The sequence below is a fragment of the Rhamphochromis sp. 'chilingali' genome (genome assembly GCF_963969265.1).
Source record: "Rhamphochromis sp. 'chilingali' genome assembly, chromosome: 4".
NCBI classification, from domain to species: domain Eukaryota; kingdom Metazoa; phylum Chordata; class Actinopteri; order Cichliformes; family Cichlidae; genus Rhamphochromis; species Rhamphochromis sp. 'chilingali'.
Genome location: NC_137948.1, coordinates 29,719,043 through 29,730,447, shown reverse-complemented (window position 1 = coordinate 29,730,447; position 11,405 = coordinate 29,719,043). Strand labels below are relative to the sequence as shown.

General features: G+C 40.7%; 2 protein-coding genes across 3 annotated transcripts; both read right to left on the bottom strand.

Annotated features, from left to right (window-relative positions):
• Window positions 1–1,247: 1,247 nt before the first annotated feature.
• On the bottom strand, window positions 1,248–2,554 carry percc1 (proline and glutamate rich with coiled coil 1). Of its 2 annotated transcripts, none has more exons than XM_080880900.1 (2): window positions 2,476–2,554; window positions 1,248–2,381 (listed from the first exon to the last, which is right to left on the bottom strand). In XM_080880900.1, exon 2 carries the CDS (start codon window positions 2,365–2,367, stop codon window positions 1,516–1,518), a length of 852 nt encoding a protein of 283 aa, XP_080737026.1. In that variant the 5' UTR covers window positions 2,368–2,381; window positions 2,476–2,554; the 3' UTR covers window positions 1,248–1,515. The 2 variants fall into 2 exon arrangements, with proteins under 2 accessions (XP_080737026.1, XP_080737025.1); XM_080880899.1 differs by having other exon boundaries at window positions 1,249–2,381; window positions 2,471–2,531.
• Window positions 2,555–5,516: 2,962 nt separating this feature from the next.
• Window positions 5,517–8,615, bottom strand: LOC308395865 (toll-like receptor 2 type-2; the record flags this gene model as incomplete). Its single annotated transcript, XM_080880895.1, has 2 exons — window positions 8,457–8,615; window positions 5,517–7,899 (listed from the first exon to the last, which is right to left on the bottom strand). Exon 2 carries the CDS (start codon window positions 7,878–7,880, stop codon window positions 5,517–5,519), a length of 2,364 nt encoding a protein of 787 aa, XP_080737021.1. The 5' UTR covers window positions 7,881–7,899; window positions 8,457–8,615.
• Window positions 8,616–11,405: the final 2,790 nt, after the last annotated feature.

The following is an 11,405-nucleotide window of genomic DNA, read 5'->3' as shown; positions in this document are numbered from 1 at the left end:
CTCTTACCATTTATCACACCCTTTATGTTTACTCAAACTACAGAGACCACTTTCCACAGTTGCCCCTGTCATGACCTCAAATTTAAATCCACAGCACCATTAATCAAGAAAGATAGCAAGTTTCTCTGTTTTCTCTTCAAGCTAGCAACGTGAAATATCACTGAAGCTGAGTGCTGTCAACATAGTGCTGTCTTTGTCATGCAGATGCTTTGCGTTTTACTGTGCGTGTCGATGTGCGCTTCAGTTAATCTAAAACCAGTACATGTAACACTCACATACGCACGGCTCACAGCGCCGAGTCTTTCTCCACAGGCAGAGGTTGTCCAGCTGTTTTCAGGATTTTAAAACTTGCTTCAAAAGTTGAGATTGAAGTTTGAGCTCTTAAAACAACCGCGAGGTTCTTTTCTTTTAACCTTTGTGTTCCTCTAAAACGTATGTTTTGAAAAGTCTTATTTATTTGCTGAATTCAGTTTTTTTTATATAGTGCCAAATGAGAACAACAGTCATCTCAAGGTTTATATTGTAAGGTAAAGTTTTTATGAGCAAGCACTTGGCAACAGTGGGAAAGAAAAACTCCCTTTTAACAGGAAGAAACCTCTGGCAGCACCAGGCTCGGGGAGCCGTGACCGGTTGGGGTTGATGAGAGGGAGACGGGACAAAAGACGTGCTGTGGAAGCCACATCTGTTTCTGTTTATAACTTTAAAACTCAATGACTATCTTGGAACTTTATTGAACTACGTCCAGGTTTCTCAATGTTGCTCTGAGATTCAAAGAAGCAGGTCATTGCTTCCAGCATCCTCTCTGTCTCCATTTTTAGTTTCCTGTCGTCTCTCTAATACCGATTCGCAGATAAAGGTAAATTGCGCATTAATGTGAAGGGTTTCACTCCAGGAAACAGCTGCAAAAGAAAAGTTTGTGTTGCTGCCCGTCTGTTTAACCTTGGACAGCTTCTATGTACAATAGAGATACCGTGAGATAAATGATGGGTGTGGTGAGTAGTGTTTTCTTTACACCTGTAACCCAATGCTGTAGCCACACACAGCAGGGATGTTACAGCATCCTGGAGTGCACCTGTGCAACCATGTGGCAGAACAAGAAGTTAAACTTCTTTTTTTAACAGCTCCATGACTGCATGACCAAAACGATGATGGATTTATTCAGAAAAACTTAATTTTTCAACCCAACACAGCCATATTTGACAAAATCCAAACTGTGAATTAGGGAGTAAATAACAGCAACAAAGAGTCAACACTCATGTTAATGAATCTATTTTATAAAATATCAACAGCAGCTCTACAAAATGTTATGCAACAGAAATAAAGCGTAACAGTTTCACATCCGATTATGTTACAGTAGTAGAGGACACAGTGGGTCCTGGTACATTTTTTTATTAAACTAAATCTCACTCTGCTCAGATGGCAGGTTCTTTGTCCCGACCCTTTCAAACTGCAGAAAACTATTTGTAAAAGGATCATAAGTGGAGTCTTTTCAGTCCCAGGCTGAGGGTGGCGTGATCAGTGCTGCATGTTTGTGTTCTCCGTCAGCGTGTGAGTGAGCTCCGGGTTTGGATCCCAGTTTGCCAACAGGTCGCTGAAGTCTGGCTGAGCGCTGTCGAGGGTGTGCATGTCGTGCTGCGCTGGGACGTTATAGTGCATGTGCGCGTTCTCGTCCGTGCGTGTGAGGTCCTGCGAAGGCGAGGCGCCGGTCCTGTGTGCGATGTCAAGCGTGTTACTCAGAGTGACCAGAGGGCAGCTGTGGATCGGCTCGGTCCAGAAACTGAGAGGCAGGTGCCGTTTGATCATCGGTTGGCCTCGGCCCTTGCTCGGGGCCCTGAGGTCAAACAGTTCAGCCAGGGGCCCCAGCCCACTGCTGTTGCCTTTTGCAGCCGCGGCTCTCTGCTCTTCAGGACAGGCCCTGAAGCTGTTCTCCTGCATCTCAGGACTTCCTCTCGCTATTCTCATCAGGTCGTCATAGTAACGCAGACGCCCACTGGTGGTGATGGAGATGGAGTCGCTGTAGATGTCGCACGCCTCTCGGTCACCGGAGCAGCGACCGAAATAGCGCTGCACATCGCGACTGATGACGTCGGCGAACCTCAGCAGCTGCTTGGTCACATCCAGAGCATGGTGAGCGGGGTTTAAGAAAACCTCCTCCAAACCTTCTTCCTCTTCCTCCTGAGCCTCAGATTCTTCGTCCTCCTCGTCTTCATCTGCCTGTCTCTCTTCTTCGTCTTCTCTCTCCTCTGGCTTCTCTGGCAGCGTCTTCTCGTAGGCACCGTCCTTACACGGAGAATGCTGAAAAATCATGGGGAAGTAGGCCGGAGTCGGAGCCTGGATGAGAAAGTTCCTGATGACACCTGCAGCCATGTCGGCTTCTAATCCTGGTGAGATGAATGAAGAAAGAGGGACAGTAAGAACTTGATTGGGAATAACAAAAAAAGGATAAAACGCTTATATTGAGTTTCCTTACCTTACCTAGCTGCCAGGTTTAGTGTCTGTCCAAGAATAAAGGTCTGGCCTGGGTCACTGATGGATTTGCTCGATGTGCCCTCCAGGACCGGCCCTGTATATATACCTCCGCACACGCCAGTAGGCGTGTGTGTGACTGGCGTCGGATGAGGCAGCTTCCAGGACAAATATTTGCGCGCGGGATTGGTCAAACACACATTGTTTACTTTATCACTGGGCAACCGGGGAGGGGGGCCGAAGCTAATGGACCCTCTGCTAGGGGATGATGGAGATTTGTTATCCAGACGCGGACACAAACACATCATTGCCTTTTTCCGTCCCTGTTATCAGGCTAGTTAAAGGATAAAAGAGCATGAAATCAAATCACATGCTGTTTTGACTTTTAAAGGGGAACACTTTGAACCCCCATCAGCCCACCACATGCCCCCTACGACAGCAGGCTAACACACAGGCTGGCCAGACACACTCTCCCTAACGAACGACACAGTGTAATATTCTTTAAAGCACCCAAGTAACGCGCCATCGGCCGCTGGTTGACTTGGAGGGTAAAACAGAGAAAATCAGAGTGCCCTCAAGGAATAAACTGATAAGCAGGTTAGCTGTTAGCATCTCATGGTATAAAACCACTCAACCAATTAAAGCTGACAGGGAGGAGATACTTTATCATTTATTGTCAATATACAAAAACTACAAACTCTACGGTGTTGCACCATCTTTCTATGATTTACAACTTCCCTGGTTTGTGTCGGGATTTGGCCTCCTGAGCTTATTCATTCAAAAAGATTTTAAAATAGATATTCAGATACCAGATGTCATATCACATAGTTTTAAAGTAACGTTTTAAAGACCTGCACCACCAATTGTGAAGTCCATAAAATGCCGTTCAGCCTCTCGGTTTGACATAGACCTAAAATAATGGCCACAAAGACAAAAGTAGGTTTGTTTTCAGTGCTGTTTTTCCAAAAAGCTACCAACATAAACCCATGTGCTTTTCTAACTTAAAACTTAACTCATGCATCATTAGTTCCCCAGACATGGATTAAGGCTAGTCTTGGACTAAAAGCTTTAATCAGTGGAGATTGTTACTGATTATTGACTTAGGCTTAGTCTGTGTCTATGAACCAGGCTGGTACTGCTTCAGAACAAGACTCCTTTAAAAACACAAAGAGAAAAACAAAGACAACAAAAATTAAGTTTTGCAATATGCTCTAAGTTGGTACTTACAGATAAAGTTTAAACTGAAACTTGAATTTTTGAAATCAAAAAGGAAATACACTCTTCACAGAAAACTGCACAATAATTGCAGTTGTCTCACAGATTAAGGCCAATTTGACCTGGTTTGCACTGTAACATTGTATATACGTGTCTTGCTTCTGTTTATATGTGCATGTAGAGCATTATTTAATGTGTGTGTGTGTGTTATCAGGACACCCTGACTCCCCTGGTCTGCCTGTCATCAGTATCCAGGCTTCTGTGTTGATTTTAGGGCTAAAGATCAATAGCAGCAATATGTCAGCTCTCAAGAGGCTGACAAAGAATTACACACGCTTTTAGGCACACAAGCACATAGACACGCAAAACAAACACAGTAACTTTGTGATTTGTCTAACATGTTATATTCATTATAAAAAGCACACATGCAAACTAAAGATTTTAGACCACTTTCTATGACATACATACAATAGATGTTTGTACAAGATAAATGGCAATTATCGTCAGTTGTCATTCTTTAATATTTAGTTATGATAAATAAAAATGAAGTCATCATAAAATCTTTACTTGCTTATACGTATGGCCTTTGGTAACAAACTCAAAAGCTACAGGTGTTCATGTAAAAAGGAAATTTAAAGAAGTTCAGTAGTAATGTTTTTAAAAAGTTATTATTTTTCCATTTTTAATTAATAGATGTTAGAAACATGCAAACCTTTGATAAAACGGTGAATTAAGAATGACTGGGACGTGATGTCATATCCTGTCCACTGTTTCTCCTCTGTGCACCCCGTTTTACCTGTGTTATTTTAAAATTAACTAAATAAAATAAAAAAATATTATACATATCTTTGCTGTTAATTGAAGGGAGAAAATTAACAGAATGGAATAATTTAAAAAATGTGATTACATTTTAATAAAAGTTCTTTTTAATCTCAAAGACATGAATTAAAATTACATCAAATATCAAAATAAATCTTTTTCTTTGAAAATACTTGTTTATCACACTCTGAAAACTATATTTGAGCAAAGTCAGGGACATTTTTCCCTTTCATATTTACAAAAATATAAGACTGACTGTACATTGAACACTTAGACACAGAGATGAGATTGTCCTATAACAGGGAGGAGAATTTGGGCAAAATTGTTATAGAATAATGTTGTGGGCTTTGTGAGTTTGTTTCTGTAACAGTTTAATAAATCGTCTTTCAGATAAAATCAAAAAATCATTGAAAATCTGCCTCTTTTTGTTTTTAAAACTTTACTACCTTCAAACTGAATAGTAGGAATGACCTGTATAAAACAATTATGACCAGTAAAAGACTACTGACTATCTCACTTTACTTATTATGTAAACCTACATGTGTATATCCATGTATGTACATGGTTTGTGTGCATACATTCATATAGAAAATAAATCTACTGTTATAAAATATAGAGAAAAGCATATTTGCAGGAAGAATTTACATTTCATTTCAAACACAATTGGCACAATAACTGGATGAAATTAAATCAGAGGATTTCAGAAATGCAAATGCAGGTATTTTTTTAAACTGCAACATTATAAGTATACAATCTCCTGTCCTGTAAATTAAAAGGAATTAAATTGAAGTGAGTCAGCTGAGAAAATGGAATTATTAAAAAAGATTTACTAAATTACATTCGACTTAAAAAAAATTAGATCATAACTTTTCATATTAATTTTGTTAAAATAAGATACTAAAAGATAAAAGTAGTATGTTACACTGTATTCATAGCATAAAATCACTGACATTGTAGCACTCAGAAAACATAATTTGAATGTACATTCATTTTAATATTTCTAACTATAAGTGCTTTTATAGATTGTTTGTATCGTCAATTTCAGGTGTTTCGATCGCTGTTCTCAGACTTTGCCAGAACGCTGGGATCTGATCTTCATCATCAGGCCACTCCAGGTACGTCCTGGAGTTCATCACTTTCCGCAGCCTGATGAACTTTTTGGGGATGTTATTTTTGTCAATGGGCTCCAGTAGAATCAGCACAACTGCGTCATCGTTTTGATCAAACAATCTAAAATGGGTGTAGTCAAGCTCGTACTTGCACCACTCGCTTCTGACAAAGTTCTGGGAGAGGACGAAGAGCGTTCTGTGACTCTTCTCTATAGCATCCATGATGTTGTCTACGATCCATCCTCCGGGAACAAAGTCTCTCTTGTGGAGGCAGAGTCGGAGGGGCGGTTCCGACTGCTCCAGGGCCGGGATCAGATGCGCCTCCACCCAGCCGGAGTCCATTTCACTGTAGGACACAAAGGCATCGTACTGGAGCACTCCCTTCTTCAACTTTGGCTTTCTCTTTGCTTTTAGCCATGCCCAGGTCATCTTCATGTACCACACAACGCTGAACTTATAACACAGACCTGCAATGAGCACACACAGCACCAGGATGCCTAAGCAGAGCAAAGAAATCGCTAAAGCTGTGTGGCACTCAAACACTGACAGCTTCACGTCTGACACTCTCTCCCCCCTCACTGCATCGGGAGAGTCACAGATGTAAGACTTTAAGTCATGTCTAACTACAGTTTTGTGGTTCATCAAGTCATTTGTCACGAAACCTACAAAGTCACATGAACAGACGTAAGGGTTGCCAGCAGCTTCCAGGACCCTCAGGCTCTGGTAATCATGCAGGTTTTTACTGCTGAATTTGGCCAAGTTGTTGTCTTGAATGGAGAGAACTGCGAGGCTGACATATAAATGCCCATCTGGGAGATTTCCAAGCTTGTTGCCAGAGATGTACAGCTCTTTGAGAAGCGGCAACTCAATGTTAAAGACAGTCAGTTTATTTCTGGATAAATCAAGGATCTGTAGGCTCTGTGGTAGGCAGGATGTCACCTCAGGAAGAGAAGTTGACGAAAGGTTTAAGAACTTGAGACTTGCTGGCCAGGAACAAGTCGAAGGCATGCTGTCAAATGAGTTTCTACTCATGTCGAGGTTTTCCAGCTTTTCTAGTCTAGTGAAGAGTTTGCTGTTGATTGAAGACAAAATATTTTTGCTGATGTTGAGTGTGCGGAGATTTAGAAGGACATCCTCCTTTCCATAACACATCATTTCCATATGTGCCAAATCTCCGATTATGTTGTCACTGATGTCCAAAACCTCCAGGTTTGTGAAATGAATAATGGATTGACAAGGAATGGCAAACAACATAGTGTTTATCATAGATGTCCTTCTTACTGGTTTCATCATACTGTTTAAGAAATTCAGGGCAGGAAATCTGTAGAATGAATGAATATCAATGTTTTTGAAGACGATGACATCCAAGCTGTTTAGGCTTATGTGATGCAGACGGACTTCCTCTTCATTTTTGAAGATGTGAGAATCTTCAATGGCAAAAAAAGTCAGATCAGAGCCCGACAAAATATTCACAAGTTGTACACAAGCTGACACAGACATGTTCACATTTTTGAAACTAAGACCTGTAGCACCACGCTCGATGGCCACGTGAAGTGGGAACATTTGCAAACTTTTGTTAAACTGTGTGTCAGTGAATGTCACTGTTGTGTTTGGATGAACAACGTCTAACAATATAGCTCGTACTACTGCTAAATCTCTGTGAAATACTCCATTGAGACTAAGTGTTACATGGCTAATGGGTCCAATTTGTCTCAGACTCCCTCTGTTAAACACTTGCAGATGATTTCCTTCAAAAACAAGTTCCTCAAGACCAAAAAGGCCAGAAAAATCCCTTTTACTGACAGACTGAAGGAAAGGTCCTCCAAAATGGAGGGTCTTCAAGCTCCTCAGTGGCAGGAAAAGGTTTCCCTGACCAAGTGTTGAATATTTGTTTCCCAAAAGATTCAAGTAGTGGAGAGAAGTCAGGTTCTGAAACCAACCAGAAGACAAAGTCTCCAACTGGTTTGAGGACAAGTCCAGTTTCTCCAAATGAGTCAGTGGGTGAAATGCGTCTTCATGGATGGTTTTGATCCTGTTGTTATTCACGAACAAAGCCCTCAAAGCGGCATATGAAAGAAAGTCATCTTTCATTATCGTCTCCAGTGCGTTTAAAGAGAGATCGAGCTCAGTGATGAGTTTTGAAGCGGCTGCAGGGACTTCTCGAAGGTTTTGGCTCGAGCAGTCGCAGGATGTTTGTTCACAGTGGTGACACTGTTGACTGGTGAGCGCCGAGCACTGAGATACTAACAGGACAAACACGAGAAACTTCATGACTTTTTCTCCTGAGTGCCTGCAAAACACAAACACAAAATCAAACTCAGAGCTTTTCTTTCAGGTGGGGAAATTACAGTTTGACCCACTGGCAGCAGTCGAGTGATCATTAAGAAAGACGCGTCTGCAGAAAAGACATCAGGGACCACAAACGTCTGAACCAAATTCACACAAACACAAATTCTTACTTTTCAGAGGAATAAAAGAACAGTATTATATACGCGTATGCCAGTAAATCATCACAATAACACAATGTACACAATATAATCTACAATCTTTAAATAATTGTCTAATAGTTGACACTTGACTTGCTTTTCATAGTGTGGAATTTGTCTTGATTGTTATAGAGTTCAGAATGTTTCACTGAAGTAGGAAAATCATGTGTGTCTTTAATTGCATATAAACAAAGAATTTAAAAATGGAATTGGAAAATGTTCTTGAAAATTCATTCAAATTTAATGTTACTGATGTTATATTTAGTTTTTCAACATATCATTAAAACATAATAAATTCTCTGGTCAAAAAAACAAGCTTAACAGCTTTATGCCTGCACAGAACAAAATAATGAGAAAATACCTTCATAAATGTCCCGTCTTGGTCACAGTTGAAATGTCTTACACTTCTTCTGAACATTCAGAACAACTTCTGAAGTGTCCTGTGCCACTTCTATTGGTTGTGGCTTAACTATTTCCCCATGTCTGGCATACATCCTGCCATATTAGGAAGTGGTGATACAGAAACAGAGTGGCAGTTTGTCTGCAGGGCTTTGGGATAAGAATAGGATAAATGGTTTCTCTGGTTTTACTGTTCAGTTGTCTGTAGAAAGCTTCCTCTATATGTTATTTGAATAAAATACATGTGCCTTCAAACGCCCAACAAAAATGTTTTTTGTTAAATATTCAAAAAGTAAAGCAAAAAAAAAAGAAAAGGTGCATTTAAGTTTAAATCCTAAAAGATTAATTCCATGCCGTGTGAGAATGGGTGTGTACGCTATTGAAGAGTGTGGCTGTACTTGTCTGCACTTGTTTTGTCTGACTGGAGGAAAAAACAAAACAAGAAACTCCCTCCGTTGAACGGTTACAGTTATTTGACGGTCGCATTTGTGCTGCAATTAGCTGCTTTCAGTTTGTGACGTTAGCTGAGTGAATGCTGACCCCAGCCTAGCAGTCAAGCTTTGCACTTCAACAGGTAGCAAAAGCAGGGATGAGCAGTCACACTGCAGGCTCCTTTTCTGCCTGTTTGTGTGTCTAAAGTAGAATCACTCAAAAGTGTCTTTGTGCTGGTTTTCATCTTTTCTTTGTGCTGTGAGCTTTGTTTTCACACCTAAATACTGAGAGAAAGATCATATGTTTGCCGTCATTAGCGCAGGGATTTGTGTTGGTGTGTAGGACTGCAACCTCGAGATTTATAATGTTAAATGCTCATTATGAGACAGTGTGGTTGAGGTTATTTTACAGAGTAACATGAAAGTAATGTAATGAGTAGAATAACTAATTACTTTCTCCTGGGAGTTATTAAGCAATGTACTTTATTACTCTGGCGGAGGTGCGGTCTATGGCTTCACTGCAGGGGAAACCAAATATCAACTCTGTTAATTATAATAAAAAGCTTTGTACGAGCATGCTGTGTCATGATAGGCTGTGTGGCAGGCAGGAAAAAAGGACCTGAAATGCAGGACTCTCAAAGACGGGACTGGAACTCAAAATGCAGCTTTACTGCTGGAAAAATCTCCTCATAAATAAAACTCACAAAAATAACACAAAGCTCTGAACAGAGAAACTAAACAGGAGTAAAAGACAAACACACAGCTTACTGAGGGTAGGAAACATTAACGACGCAACAGAGAACAAAGGAAAACACAGGGCTTATATACACAGTGGAGTAATCAGGGAATAGGAAACAGGAGGGAGACACAGCTGGGAGAAATTAGGGCTAACGCGACAGGGGGAAGTAAACCTGAATACACTGACATAGGACTGAGACTAACAAAATAAAACAGGAAACGAGAAACAAATCACAAAGACGCAAACTTGACACTGAACTAAACCTAGAAGAATAATCAAAACAGCACAGCTAAAGAATCAAACCATAAATCATAATACAGAAAAATACCAAAACACAAGAAACTGAAAATGCCGTGACATGTTGAGTGTGTTAGGTAGTGACTGGGGTGGCTATTGTTACTTTTTAAGAAAAGTCTGGTGTATAATATATGTAATAATTACTTTTTTGAGTAACAACCCCAACATTGATCACAACAAAAGAGGAAATATATGCAGCATGCAATTCATTTGCATTACTGTAATGCCTGTGATACGCTGCTTAGCATGTTAAAGTGATGGTGGTCACTCTTGAAGTGGAGCCAATGAGAATGCGATGAAGGTCCATACGAGAATCGATAAGAAATTGAATCGATAATTGATGTTAATAATGGAATTGGAATCGCTAAATTCTGTGATTCAGCTAAATCAGCTAAATTGAGAACATATATTCTGCCACCTGGCTGGCCTGCAGGGTTGCTCCACCTATGCCCAGCCAGCCCCCAGGACTGCTCTACCTCGGCTGCTAAGATTCCCTCACAGGTGGCATAATCCACCCATCTTTGTCTCCCTTTGGTGCTGGATTTTCCTTCATGGAAAAAAAAAGACAAAACACTCGTTCTTAACTTTTGTTTTGACTGTGAAAGTGTACGCAGGGACCAAGTATGCTTTACCTCTCCTCACAACTGCTTTTGAACTGCTTCAAGGTGAGACTATCTTTACTAAACTGGAAGTCTGTAACACTTATCATCACCTGGTCAGAATTAAGGTAGGAGACGAATGGAGAACAACATTCAACACCCTTTTGGACATTTTGAGTATCTGGTTATGCCAATTTGTTTGACCAATGCCCCTGCAGTGTTTCAGGCCCCGATCAACGATGTGCTACGAGATTTCAATAATCACTTTGTGTTTGTGTATCTAGATGATATCCTGATCTTCTCTAAGTCTCTCCAGGAGCACTAGAAACATGTGCGTCTGGTCCTCCAGCTCCTCTCGAAAAACTGTTCCTATATGACAGGAGAAAAATGTGTTTCTGTTAGTGCTGTCAGCGTTAATCTTGTTTAAATTATGTTAATGCCATAACCGCATTAATGCGGTAAATCTCCGTTAGCAAGTTAACGGAGATTCACCCCGTGCGTGGGGCTGCGCGGCGTCAACGCGTTAGAACCGCGATAATTCGCTAACGGAGATTTGCTGCGTTAAAGCGGTTATGGCATTAACATCATTTTAACGGGATTAATGCTGACAGCACTAGTTTCTGTGTCTCTTTTGGGATTCATTGTGGGAAGAGAGCAACTGCAAGCAGACCCTGTAAAAGTAAAGGCCGTGGTCGACTGGCCCGTACCCTCAGACAGGAGACATCTGAAAAGGTTTCTGGGTTTTACAAGCTTCTATTAGAGGTTTATTCGTGGTTTCAATGGAGTTGCGTCGCTACTAATCAGTTTAACCTCTCACAAGCACCCTTTTCAGTGGAACTCTGCAG